General features: G+C 38.7%; 1 protein-coding gene across 6 annotated transcripts in view; it reads left to right on the top strand.

Annotated features, from left to right (window-relative positions):
• LOC6648573 (MAGUK p55 subfamily member 7) overlaps window positions 1–15266 on the top strand; it is a 58028-nt gene that overhangs the window by 22370 nt on the left and 20392 nt on the right. For 2 of the 6 annotated variants that reach the window (XM_023179279.2, XM_023179278.2), the window contains exons 4-6: window positions 2123–2253; window positions 5684–6982; window positions 7250–7485. In XM_023179279.2, coding sequence (XP_023035047.1) covers window positions 2123–2253; window positions 5684–6982; window positions 7250–7485 — 1666 coding nt within the window. Of the gene's footprint in view, window positions 1–2122; window positions 2254–5683; window positions 6983–7249; window positions 7486–14687; window positions 14746–15266 lie in introns of those variants that run through there. The other 4 variants (XM_023179280.2, XM_002071293.4, XM_047011219.1 and 1 more) reach the window with 2 other exon arrangements.

Genomic DNA, 15266 nt, shown 5'->3' with positions numbered 1-15266 from the left:
ACCGTTCTACATTCGTTGTTTGGTTAGTGCCATTAATTGGAAATTAAGGTTAATAATATTGGACAAACAGTGGTCAGTGGGTCAATGCATTCAACCATCCATTCATCCATCTAGCCATCAATGGTGCCACTCGATCTGTTGCTTCGTTTGCTTTACAGTTTTAACTCGATTACAAATGGATCAACTTGAACATTTGCATATGTCAAACGAGAAAGTGTTTCACTGTCTCTCTCTCTCTTTCTCTCTCTCTCTGTTGTCGGGTCTGTGTTGTGTGGATGTAAACGTGGACATTGGCTTGAAGTGGTGCTCAACTGACATGGTCATGACATGTCTTATGCTTGATGGTTGTTAGAAGGGGGGTGATGGGAGTAGATATACGCGGAAATGAATGCCTAACAGACACACATACATACAGATACACAAATGAGATTAAAAGTCAAAGGAAGGCAAAAAGGAGAAGAAGTTTGAGGATGGATGGAGAGAGATAGAGAGAGGGCGAGGGAGAGGGAGAAGGAGGAAGAATGGCGGCCTCCACCGGTTTGGAGGTGGGTTCAACGACATGTGGCAAGCCTGAGGCTGACAACGCGGCGCCTAATTGGATTTGCCCGAGCGTCCCACTTTGCTTTTGGGCACGACCTCGGATTGAGGGCGAACGGCGGCACCGCATGCTGCTCCCTACGTACCCCCAACCTCCCACCTCCTCCCCTCCATCCGTCCATCCATCTAACCATCCAACCATCCTTCAATCTATTCGTCGCGCCGCCGTACCCGACCCTCACTTCATCCTTTTGGTACACTTTTCGGCGCAATCAACAGCCGAAAACGCAAGGGCAGCGAAATGAAATTAAAGCCGAGGTCGTGACGGTGTGAGAAAGTGTGGGGGTTGGATAGGGGGACGCAAAAGATGTGCTGGGGAGGGGGCGGAGGTGGTGTTGTTGCTTAGCGGCGACTGCAGCCGAAAAGCAATAAAAGCGACAGCAGCAACAAAAAAAAGCCCAGATAGAGAGAGAGTCGGAGAGAAAGAGAGAGAGTGAAAAAAAGTTAAGAGTGTGGGCGAAGACGACACAGAAAAGAAGCTGCATGATGTTGGCGCTGACAGCAAATAGCACACATAAACTTTTCACACACACACACACGCACACATCCCAGGCACACGCAGTGGGAGAGAGTGGGAGAGGGGAAGATGTACAGAAAGAAGACAAGAAAGTTGTCTGTTCCTTGCTGGCTGAGTAACGTGGTTCCTATCCCGCCCCTCTTTCCCCACAACACACACTACTTACTGGTGTTGCCACTCTCTCACACTCACACTCACTTTGGACTTGCCCAATCATTTTCATCAAAAGGAAAACTCTTGAGTCCTTGTGGACCCTAAAATCAACGTTCTCTTCTCTTCTCTTCTATTCTCTCTCTTGCATTCTCTCTCCCTGGAGTTTAGTTTACTTTGGCACCTCCTTGCGGTGCCCTTCGGTTTTAAAACCTTTAAAGCTTAAATACATAGATTAATCTAAGGAATAGATGCACCAAGAGACATAGAGAGATGCCAGATCTTTTGGAATTTCCATACATACACAGAAGCATGTAAAAGGATATACAGTATTCGTCTTTGTTGCTGTTGTGATTGCATATATGAATATTGAATTGGAATGCACTGAATAATTATAAAACATTGCAAGAAATTTGCATCTTTACTTTTGGCAAACTCTTTTGCACATAACCTCACTTAATACTGGACTCCACCATCTTTCCTCTGAAATCAACGCCCCAAGTTAACATTATCGAGACGGGGCAACAAAATGTTGATCGAAATTCCGATGAAAACAAATATAGGAAACAGCTGCTTTGAATTAGCATTCAAATACAATCGCTGTGAATATTCACTAGAAAACTTGTTAACTAACTTGTTAGTATATCAATTGTGATAGAAAGTCATATGATAGCAACCCAGTTGGGTGGAAAATGCCAAATGCATTGCCATATAAACTCAAATTAGACATAAACATAGAAGAAAATTTAAATTAAGTAATCAAAATTTCAAAATGCATAGATGTGCCTATTTAAAATATTGAAATTCCATTTTGAATACTAATTTAACACACTGTTCATTGTTCTATGTTAATTCTAGCCTGGGATATTGGCAATTCGGTGCAGGACGCGTTTGTCATTGCCGTCGAGGAGCATGCCCGTGAGCGTTTGCAGCGATTGGCCGCCTTGAATCGTGTCACGCCCGTGGATATAACGCAACTCTCAAAAAAGGTGAGTATTTGTCTCTAAAATACGAAAAAAAAAACACACACGCACACAAAAAAGAAAAATTTTAAAGTAGAGGACCAATTTGATGTTTTTTTTTTGGGAGGGGGAGGGGATTGAATCTGCTGTCGATTTCTTTTGGAAAGGGGAAATGAATTCAACACGCTACAATGAGCAATTCGAATCAATAACAAGTTGAATGCACTAGCTTGCTATCTGTACAAAAACAAGTGGACCCCCCCTCCAAATTACCCCTCCAGCCATCTCACCATATGCGGTTGCCATAACACTCGATTGACCAACGCCCCATGATACGCCCATAAAACAGGCATTCATTCAGTTCGCCAGAGAGCATACAAACATGAGGAGCTATATGGTTATAGTCACAAAATTCAATTAAAAATTCAACAAACAAAACAAGATTCCAGCTAACACTCACACACACATACACACACACATACAGAGAGAGAGAAAGACACAAACACAAATGCAGATACAGAAAACAACAAAAAATGAAACTAAAAGTGAAAAATACAAAAAAAACACAACTCTGTCTAAACTTGAAAAAGCAAACAAAAACAAAAAACAACCAACTTGCCAAGCAAATGTTATGCAAAATAGAAAATACATAGAGACAACAAAATAATAAAATTAAACCAAAAAAAAAAAAAAAATAAAAAGATACAAATGGGTGGAGGGGGGGACAGAGACTCACACACATCTCAACAAAATGCAAAATTCAAACTATAAATGAAATATGTGAGTAAATGAAAGCGAACGAACGAATGAGCTAGCTTACCAATCCTTTAGATGAATGAATAAGTGAATGTTTTTGTGTTTGGGCCTTGAGTGCACTCATATTGGGGATTAATCAAGCAAATGAGCCATGCCCATTAATTAGATTGCGGCTTATATAACCATATTGTTGACCAGGCTTTTGCTATTAACTCAAATTCGAGTACAGAGTCGGTTAGTCTTGAAAAGTGCGTTAAGGAGCGATAAGTATTAGGCAAGGGATGGATAATTGCAGCCTCACAAGAGAAACAATCTAAGCCTCAATTATACACTCGAAAACATTCATATCAGTAACTACTATTCATTCCAAATGAATGTTTTCGACCAGGCAGGGATAATTGCAGTTTATAGGCTTTAGAATATGCAACATTAGCCTCAAATATAAAACCAAAAATTAAGCCTCACTTATATAATCGAAAACATTAATTTTTATATATTTCAAATTAATATTTTAACTGCAGTTTAAGCTAAGCACAACATCAATCCCACAAGCTCTTATATACTCAAAAACATTCAATATTCAAAAGTTTTGTAACCTTTACAAAAACTTTTCTTTCCTTTTTAAGCAAATCTTGTCATTCATAATCAATAAACAAATTGATGCGATCTTATTTTGACCATTTTCTAGTACTCAAATGCCTTTTTTTCACAATTACTCTAGAATGATATGTAAATTAAGTACGAGTATCTTCCCCCTCGGACATTTTTTTATCTGAATTTCACTATGTGTTAATCTAAGAATCTCTGATTAAGCGCATCAAATGCTTTTGTCATCATCACAGTTGAACGCTCCAACAATTGCTTTCAACGTCCGCATTCGGATGTATGTAGCTGGTTTGGGAAACGAATGAATGGGATTGGATGGGTGAAGAGGGTGGGTTGTTGTGGAAAGGGGAGTTGGGTCAGGTGCTGTTACTTTTATACATTTTCGTTTTAGGTATTAAAATGGAGAGCAGAGTCAATCGGTTATTACCAGGCCAACCGAGCAAATGATTATACATATAGATAGACATACATATGTACGATGAGTGTTTGAGTAGAATCGTGTTGAGACAGTGACACCAACCAACCAAGCAACCAACCTACCAGTCAGCCAGCCAGCCAGCCAGCCAGCCAGCCAGCCAGTCAGTCAGTCATCTGACGAATCGACTTGACTGTCAATAATCCGATAAAATTGTGAAAGAAAATACGAGAGAGAGAGAGAAAAAAAAGGAAAAAATAGCGGCGTAGCCGCAGTATGAATCTCTCCATCTCCATGCCCACATTCTTGTCCGCCTCCTCCACCCAAAAACTGGTGCAAAGTCAAAGCAATTGAACGCACAAGTGGAATGTGCACGAAGCGTAAAGGACGATGGACGGGACTTGGGAGTGCTGCGGCAGCTGACAGACACAGAGACAACCGGCGCGAAAGCAGATGGAAAAGATGGGACTTGGCCACGTAATTGCATTAAAAATGTTGAGAGAATTTGGATTTTTTTTTAGACCTCGGCAAGTGGTAGTATACTAAGCGGTCTTAACTGTTGATGGGCAATTGAGTTTTGTCAAAAAAAAAAAAAACCTAAACTCAAAGAAATTACACACACAGGAAACACCTTTTTTCTTACAGTTTGAGAGGAACTGTAAGTGCTATGCTAATATGAGTCATTGAATTGTTCGCATCTACCCACCCGAGAAATGAAGTTGAGCCCACACACAAAAGCACATACATTATATGTACGTACACACCTACTCACACACACACACACACACACACACACACACACACACACACACACATACACATACACACATATATATATAATATACGCATATTTTGAAAAGCAATCCCAAAACCCAATCCCATCTAGTTGATTCCCATAACCACATCCATTATGTGTGTCGCATTAATAATGCATATTTCATTAAGAGCAGGCATCGCGGCATCGCTTGCCAGTGTTGGTAAATGATGCCACACAGTGTGAGTGAGAGGGGGGAGTAGTAGAGGATTATTTCTGGTTAGCTTTATGTTCTGTGCTTCTTTCTGTTCTTTTTTTTTCATGAAAAATTTGATTGATTTGCATATGTGTATAGGCGGCCTGTCATCAGTCTGTGTGTGTGTGTGTGTGTGTGTGGGAGGTTAGCGGGGTGTAAAGAAAATAATGATCCGTTTTGTTTCATGCTTAACGCATTTTTATGTAGGTATATTATTATTGGCCAGCTATCGATTAACGACAATGATGATTTTTGATGATTATTTATTTATTGTCCCATTTTAAGTGGCTATCGATCAATTGAGTTCTAATCGATACATTTGAAAATATCTTATTTGGTTAGATTAATTGTCGATTATTTAAATTGATTAAATGTGTGGCGATAAATGTGTTTTATCAATCGATTATTAACGTGTATCAATGAATATTAAAAACAAAGAATTCAGCACTATTCAAGTAATGTATTAAACTTTATTTTATACTTTTCTTGCACTCGATAATTATGATGATAAAATCGATAAATAATATTAATAATCGCATCCCTATTATATGTGAAAGAAATGTGTAGATTTGTCCTTTCTATATATACAATTTTCACTCTTTCTATGTTTTTTCTCTGCTCTCTGTTCCTTTGTCTATGACAATTTTTATTTCTCTAACTGCAACAACAGTTGCAACAAACAAAAAGCGGTACGACGGCGAGTCAAAAACAGGATCTAAGCTTCTTGAATGACTCAACGCCCATCTATGTGACGTCGTTTACAAGCAATCAAATAACCTGCAGCAGTGCCACAATGACAACAGCAACAGCTGGCGGTCCAATAAGTGCACCATCCCTGGCACCGACAACGGCCACAACAACAGTGCCAACGCCAGCATCGATTATGTCACTGGAACAACAGCAGCAACATCTACAGCAACAGCAACAGCAACAACATCAACAGATTGCCACCCAGGGTGCCTCGGCTTTGGTTAGTGCCGCTGTTGCCGCTGCTACGGCAGCCGATCGAAACGCTAATAATACAACAACGGCCGCCCTGCAGAAACAACAATCCCTGTCGCAATCCCAGCCACCCACCACCTCCACAAGCAGCGCCACTGGTCATATCTATCAAACTAGCCAGGCCCAGCAGCAGCAGCTGCAGCAACTGCAACAGCAACTGGCGGCAGCTGCTGCTGCCGGCAAGCCATTGCAGGCCAAATCATTGTTGGCCAGTAGTCTACAGCATCTGGCCGAGGAGGTGGATGACGAGGATCTCGACGATGATGATGATGTGGATGGGGCCAATTATTGTGGCATTACATATATTAGCTATAACAACAAGCATGCCCAATTGCCGACAACAACATTGCCGGCAACAACAACACTGCCAGCAGCGGCAGCAACATTGGCCACAACAGCGGCCATACATCGACAACAACGTCATGGCCAGGGTCCAGGTCAGGGCCAGGGCCAGGGCCAACAGGTACATGGTCAGGGTCAAAATAAGCCACCGCAATTGCAATTGAGTGCGACTACAAGTAGTAACACAGATGTGCATTTTGTTGATGCACAGACATCACCATTGCTGGCAGCAACAAGTATAGTAACATCAGCGGATATTGCATTGCCACCAGCAACGCAACAGCAGCAACATCAATCGCATCATCATGTTCATGGTACAACCACACCAAAAACGGAATATTCAACGGCCATATCTAGTGGACAGCTGCAACAGGCATTCGCTGAACTTCAAATGCACAGCATTAGCAGCAGTCACAACAGCAACAACAATGGCATACAGCAGCAGCAACATTTACTTTTAAGCAACAACAATAATAGCAATAATTCCACCGCTCCATACGCTTCAGCATCGGCAACGGCATCCGCATCCGCATCCGCATCCGCATCCAATACAAATACTTCGGCCACTGTTATGAAAAATTGTGATTTACTAATATCGAATAATTTGTATCCACCGAGAAGAGAGGTATACAACATATGTAACAACAACAATAACAACAGAAGCACAAAAACAGGCAACATGTTGATAAAAAAAAAGAAACATGAAACTTGAAGTTGTTTTTGTTTTCACTTTTGATTATGTTGCTTATGGTTTTGTTTCTTATGCTCTCTTCGGTTAACTCCTTCAGTTTCTTTAGGTTTTTATTTTTAACTTCATTTATTTTCCATATATTTCCTATATACTTAATAATCCCTCCCTATTTCTTTTTTTTCATCCTTTCTTTTCTCACAGTTACTAGCTACGCATAATGATGTCATAGTGCATCAGTCCAGTGATGGAACAACAACAACAACAGCAACCAGCAATCGGAGTCAACAACAACAACAATTGCTGAATGAGCTGCAACAGCAACAGCAACAACAACAACAGCAATTACAATTGCAACAACAAAACAGTCCCACAAGTAGCATATCAAAAGGAAGAACTGAACTTTTATTGGGCGATCAAAGTCTTCGCCAGGAATCAAGGTAAATAATAAAATGAACAAAATGTATTTTATATCCCATATCTGTACATATATCTAGATATGTAGCTTACCCATATCTGTTATATAAGTATGTATGTTTACATATTTACCAGATTTGACAAAAATTATAATAATAAATGTCGAGTAGCTAGAAATTCAAAGGAGAATAGAATTGAACCACAACGTCCACAAATCGAGAAAAAGTGCTCTAAAACTATTAGATAATCTCACGGGACTTAGCATAAAGTCCTTAATTCTAATTTTTATTGTTTCTTTTGGAATAGATAAACCCTTAAATCCTTCCTGTCCTTCAAACTATAAACTGTTTGAATTTGGATGTTGTGATGGAAAATTTTGTCATAAGAAAGTCAAGTGGCTTCTTTCTTGAACAAGATGAAATATTTAATTAAACTATTAGAAGAAAAATTACATTTCTGTTTAACTGTGTGTGTGTGTGTGTGTGTCTTTGCCCTTGAAGTTTAAAAGAATGTGAAGGCCATTTTGTAAAATTTTGTTGCATACGCTGCAGGCGCAGATCACCGGTAATGGCTGCAAAACTGTAGATTATTATTTTGATATCTTTGATTTTGTTTGCTTGAACGTCTGCCACAACAATTGTTTGTTTGTCTCATAGTCTGTTCGCTGTATGTGTGTGTGTGTGTGTACATATATACATATATTTGTGTATTTGTATTTGGAAAAGCATTTATTACCGCTTTGCTTAGCTCTGGGTTTCGCATTGCCATCCAGTTGCCAGCCCCTGGGCAGTTGGCTGTTGTTTTCAATGGAAATGGTAATACCCACCATATGTGTTCCTTTAGATGCGTGCGCGTTGTGCACGTGCGTGTGTGTGTGTGTGTGTGTATGCATACATATACGTTGTTTTTATGACTGCTTATTTATTTACTTGCTTTTGCTCGCTGGGTTTTCCAGCTGGCTGGCTGACTGACTGGCTGGCTATCCACATTCTGCGTCCTTCATCCTCATCTTTACACTCAACGGCATTGCCATCGCCATTACCATCGTTGCCGTTGTCGTCGTTGTCCTCGTTCGCGTTTCGCCTTTGGCCAGCACTGACATTTTTCACACATTCTTTCTCGCTCGCTCTCACCTCTTTTGGGCGTCAGGTGTAGGTGTGTGTGTGTGTGTATGTGTATGTGTGTGGGCTTTGTGTCCTTGTCTAGGACTCATATTCAACATCAGTCTGAGGCTGGCATGGCAAATGAACCTGTTGTGATTTTGCCTGCGGCAGCCAAGCCAAGCCAAACCAAGGCGAGCCCAGCCCAGCCACAAGCAGCAAACTATGTCCCCACTAAGCTGCCTCTTGTCCTCCTTTTTAACTTGCTATTCTACCATCACCAGCACCAGCACCACTATCCTTTTTCCATCACCATCCGGCTATAAGCCGTCCTCCATCCTCCATCCTCCATCATCCGCCATCATCATCATCATCTTTGGCATCGACCATCCTTGCACGCGCGCTTTCATTTTATGCTCATTATTAATTAACGAGGTATTTTCCACACCCTGCGCTCAATATTTATACATTTTTAATCGATTTTCCCTTAAACTCGTGTAGCGCCGGGGCTTTCACAGTTTGACAGCAATTGAGATGCTTAACAACACAATTGATATAATTGGGTAATAATGATGCCATTGATTTATGATTTCGAAACTCAAACTCAAAACTAAATTATAAACCAAAATCCAAAACTACAACAAAAACCTTTATAACTATTTTCAATTCGACTGGATATAGATTACTTAATATTAAATTGAAATCGATAATTGATTTTTAATTACACACAGTCAGACAAACAAATTAACTTAAAGCTTCCCTAAATTCAACATTTGAACATTTTTTTTTAAGTGTAATAAGTAAACCAATAATCGAAAAGTTCTTATTAATTGATTAAGTAAATATAAACTTGGCTTTTTATTGTTTAGCATTATCCAAATTTAGATACTTGGCAAATTATGAAGATAAACAAATACCTCAACATATTTCCAGTTTTTTTTCCAAGAAATTAATATTAAATGAAGAACAAAAGTATTGGAGGTATTTTAAAGCTTTTAACTAGTTGGGAATTATAATTGAAAGAACAGCATTGTTTTGGTCCTTAATGTCGGGACTCTTATAATCAAATACTTCTAGATTCTGCTCAAGTCAAGTATTTGAAATATATGTATATTTCTTTCATAAATTTTAAAGTATTTCCCGTTTTTTTTTTTTTTTTTTGGGAATGATAAAACAATTTTGACAAGTCAATTTTTCAATGGCCTAGTCAGCAGGCCAATGCCAGTGCCATTCCTCAGTTGGTTGCATCAATTTCAATTCCCTTTGCCTTCATCTCAGTGTCAAGTCGGTGAGCGTTGTGAGAATTTCTGCTGACTAATCAGTTGGCAGACAACGACAACGACAACGAAAACAACAATAGCAACAACAACAACAGCAACACACAATGATGATGATGATGATGACGACACTTGATATGGCCGATGCACTTGATGTGCATCATTATCTATTGTTTGTCATTATTGTTGTTGTTGTTGTTGTTGCCATGGCTCTTGTTGTGCATTTCATGTATGGATGTCGATGTGTGTGTGTATGTGTGTCTGGGTATAGGCAACAAAACTGTCAAAGTGATTGGCCGAGGTCTCTGTTTGCTGTTGGTTTGCTGTTTTCTATTTGCCATTTGTTGGAAATTCCACCACACATCACCTACATACATACATCTGTACATATATGTATATGTATATGAACATCACACATCTCCGATGACAACAATTAATGCTGATGACATTTGGTTGCCTTCTCCTTCTCCTTCATACGCCCTGGGTGTTAGTTGCTGTCGGTTTTACTTTCCAAATGCACTAATAGGCGTAGATACCGCAAAAGCTTGCTCAATGCTCAAACTACTACGTCATTAATTGAGAACAATCAGCAGCTAATCCATGAGTTGCATGTCTTGACTACTTCTTGAGACTCTCTTTTGAATGAACCAAATGTTTAGATATATGTATATGTAGATTGTAGTCCTAGTACATTGTCGAATCGAAAGTTTGGATAAGTGTTGCGTAGTGTTTAAGTAGCTCAAGTGTTTTAACGATCTTACCCTAAATGTGGCTGACAGACATCAATAATTGAGTCTTGCGTAATGCGTCTTGCATTCTGTTTTGAAATCATGACATTATTAGCATGCTGCTCAAACTGCTAAGCCTGTCAAACTGTACAAATGTGCATTTAAAATTCGAGACTTGTCCAGTCGCAGACTGTCTATAATATAATATATACACACATATATCTGTAGTTAGATAACCCATGTTATGGGCTTGGAGCTTGGATATATAATCAAAATTTTGTATGCCAGACACGCGCAGGCGCAACGATTGAATGCAATACTTACTAATTCCATCATTGAGGTAGGACTACCAAATGGGACAAGACGCAGAAACCCAAAGAGGATGAAGAAGAAGAAAATGTACAACAAAAATGGACAGCAATTGGATTAGCCCTTGATGTCCCGGCCCCTAACAATAAGTCCTTTCTTCACACACAAACACACACACACACACACACACAGTTGTCAGTTGTCAATCTCTTGTCTTTCGCCTTTACTATCATGTAAAAAAAATAAGTATAATTAAATTATTGAATCTTTGTTAAGAATAATTCATTTATACGGATCAATTTAGACTATAGTAGATTCGCATAATCGGATAATATTTTGAATAATCTTAACTATTTTGAGAAAAAAGACATTATACAGGTTTTCAAAAGTCACAAATAGTTCATAAATGATGTTAAAGAAGAATAAACTTTTAAAAACTAAAATCCTTAAATGTGTTTGATCAAATCTGGAAATTTCCAAAGGAATTTAGTTATTTCCAATGACAATGACATTTGATATTCCAGATCTAGATGCTTTTAGCTTTCCTTATATCCATACATACATATGTAGGTATGTCTGGGGTATACCGTAATATTCGAAGAAAAAGGAGCAAAACTAAAACTTAAAGCTCATGAAGTAAACAAAAAAAAAATTTCAAGCAGCGAAGGCTGACATATATATACATATGTACCTATATATGTACATATAAAATTAAATTATATTTGTGCTGTCGCCATATAATATACATGGGCACATATACATACATACACATAGCGAATATACATATGTATGCATGTGTATGTATGTAGGTACAAGTTGGCCGGCAGCTTGTAACTTGAGATAAATCCGTTATAATAACTCTGGGCAACTGGGCGACTGACAGAACGTAGAACGAAGCGCAGAATGCGAACCAAATGATGCCCGCCAGGCTCAGCCTCTCGCCGACTCTCCTACAGTTAGTCTCTCTCTGTCTCTCCCACTCTCAGTCGTTGTTGCTCTCGTACTCTCTATTGCCATATACATACATAGGTATATGTACCTTGTGCATTGATATATGTATATATGTGTGTATATGTACGTGTACGTGTTAGTGGCGATGCCCGTGTCTCAATGTGTGATTGTATCTTTGGAGGATGCTTCTTCTTCTCCATTTCCCTCCATACCGTGTGTGTGTGTGTGTGTGTGTGTTAGTACCCCCAAAAGCCCATCAATGTCGACAACTATGGCAAAACTTGTGTTTGCTTGTGTATGTGTGTGTGTGTGTGTGTGCGTGTGTTTCATTTTTGTTTTCGTTTCTTAGTTCTGGTTTGTTTACCCCTGTTGCACCTCTTACTCCCCCCTTTTTTCTACACAAACACAAACACACATACACAGACACCCTTACCTATACATTTTACCTGTTGTGTTGTTTGATTTCATTTTACCTTCTTTTAGGTTTGTTGTTGTTGTTTTTTTTTTTTGTTTTATTCTTTTGCTTTGCTTTTCGTTTCAATTCTCGTGTAAACAAAGTTATCGAGTGACAGAGCTGCCAACTTGTCATGCATTTTGAATGGAGCAATTAATGAAAAGTTTTGTTTTAAATATCAGATTGATCAATCGATCGATAATTTTATATATGTAGCTAAGAAAATTGCAATATACATATATTTGTGGGAATATTATATGAAACTATCTCGAAGATTTATAAAGAAAATAAAACATATTCTTTTTCATTATCAATCAAGATAAATCTGAGAACATCTACGTCCTTTTATTTAACTAAAATACGAATAGAATTTTTGAAAATCTTGTCTATTTTTGTTGTTTTTTTTTTGCTTCTTGCTTTTTTTTTTGGATCTGAGCGCGTCGTCAATGTTTCAGGCTTGTAGTTGGGTCCATACGATCGGCAACAGCATCGAACATACATAGTTGTTTGTTGAGTCATGAATACACAGAACATACACTCAGAAACACACACAAACACACATACATAGTAACCTGCATATACACAGATATCAATTTATATGAATAAGAATATATATATGTATGTATGTATGTATGTATATGTATGTATCTCGAATGTAGAGGGCCCACCTATTGTTCTTTTGTATGCTGCAAGGCATTAACAACAGGCTTAACTACATACATACATACAGGCAAGGCATACTCACACTCTCACATACACATGCACACATACATATATAAACAATGAGTTTATTTGTACCTGTGCTTCAGCCTCAGTTGCCGCTGCAGCAGCAGCAGCAGCAGCAGCAGCAGCAGCAGCAGCAGCCTCTGTCAACGTCCCGCTCAATGGCTTTTACCTTACTGCTGCTGGCAGCGCTGCTGCTGCTGTTGCCTTTTTTCCACCTCTGCTTGTTTTTCTGTTCTGCCTGTTGCCTGTTTTGATACCCTTGCAAAAAAAAAAAAAAAAAACACATACCCATACATACACTCACTTTTGCCCTGACCCAACTTCAATGAGAGATCATTGAAGTGAGAAGAAAACTTTTTCAATTTAGAGCAGCGAGATTTGTAGATCCTCTTTATCTTGAATAAAACCGATCATAGAGTATGCGATCTTAGAGTATTCTTAATTCGATCAAAAAGAAGGAAGTTGTGATTTAAGAATTGCTGGAAATTGCCTATTTCGCTTATTGCTCTCTATTCCTTTGGCTCTGTTGATGTTGTTGGTGTTGTTGTTACACTCGAAGTGTTCGTTTGCAATTTGCCATTGTTTACTGTTGTTGTTATTGTTGTTGTTGCTTAACCCTCGGGCTATGTGCGTGTCAGTATGTGTATGCGTGTGTGTGTGTGTGTGTGAGCACTTCAATATCCTTTGAGTGAGCTGCACTTGCGCTGCATTGCCGACAGGTATATGAGAGATAGTTAGTGCTCGCTCACCTCGTTACGCTGCTCTGTCGTCTCTCACTCAAAACTCTTGCTCTTCCTGCTCTCCCTACTCCCTGTCTCCCTCGCTCGCACTTGCACTTGCTCTGGTTGCTTGGGTCTGGCTTGGGTCGCTCACTCATACTCTCTCTACCTCGCTCGCTCTGGCTCTCTTCTTTCTGTTTGGCCGCGGCGGCGGCGGCGGCAGTGCCTTGGCTTTTGCTTAGTGTTGTTGTTGTTATTATTATTTTTTTCTTTTTTAGTTTTCAGCTCAGTTTTCAGTTTTTCAGTCAGTCTATGGCTGACTTTGTTCGCAGAGAGGTAAAAACGCGTTGTGGATAATGCAAGAGCGGCAGCAGTAGTAACAATAATAACAACAACAACAACAACAACAATAACAATCAAAATGCAACTGACCGCGACAACAAAAACAATCATAAGAAGAAAAATGTTTAACAAACATGCAATTGCAAGCTGCCGTTAGCTGATCACACACATTGCAAGTGTGCGCGTGTGTATGTGTTTCTGTGTATGTGTGTTGCCAAGAATTTTTGACAGATTTTCAAGCTCATTATAATGCAATTAAAATTTCCAAAAACAAAACAAAAACTTTTGTAACAAACAAGACCAAAACAGAGAACCGAAAATCTTTACCAGTGTTGCCATATCCAATGAAAAGTGAAAGATACTTTTCCAGCTGCATTGATCTCTGCTTGTGTGTGTGTGCGTGTGTTTGTGTGCATGTGTCAGTGTTACTTGCAATGGCCACTGCAATTTTTGGTCAGTTAACATTTTTCATTCGAAAGTTTTTTTTTTTGGTCTGTTTGTTGTTGCGCATGCGCTCAACTCTCATTTTTTTGTTTCTTTTTTTAGATATTATTTTTTTTTTCGTCGTTTCTAATTATGTGTGTTTGTGATGACTGTCACACTTTAAAAATATAATAATTATTTAAGAAAAAAAAACACAAATTATTGGATTAAAAGATGCGCATCTTAAAGCAATGGTAAGTGCTAAACCATTTCTAGGTCTGCTCTAGCAAGTAGACTATATGCAAATGTATCTATAAGATAGTTTTTGTAGATCCTTGAAGAAGAATTATCCATAACACACTATATATGTACATAATTAATTGGATATTTGATGTTGCTCTGACCTAAGTATTCTTCTTTTCTGCAATCTGCAATATGAGGCTCCAATTAAGATTAATATTTCTCATTTTCTATGAGATGATTCATAGCTAATGTAAAAATTTTAGCCAGAAAATTAACTCACCTCAAAATGGAAAAGAAAATCGACTTCATATTGCCATCTCTCTCATTCTCTTTCTCTCACACTGTTACTCTTGTGCTCTCCCAATCTATCTACCTGCAGTTGCATTAGTGCAAACCATATTGATATATATTATATGGTAGTAAAAGTAAAAACAGGCAGAGAAAAGATAAAACCAAATGACGAAAGGTAAATTTTTCTCAGAATGAAAGGGAATTAGCTGACACAAAGAAAGAAAGAGAAAGAAAAAGCAAA

This window comes from Drosophila willistoni (genome assembly GCF_018902025.1).
Source record: "Drosophila willistoni isolate 14030-0811.24 chromosome XL unlocalized genomic scaffold, UCI_dwil_1.1 Seg141, whole genome shotgun sequence".
NCBI lineage: Eukaryota > Metazoa > Arthropoda > Insecta > Diptera > Drosophilidae > Drosophila > Drosophila willistoni.
This window is presented reverse-complemented; position numbering and strand designations above follow the sequence as displayed.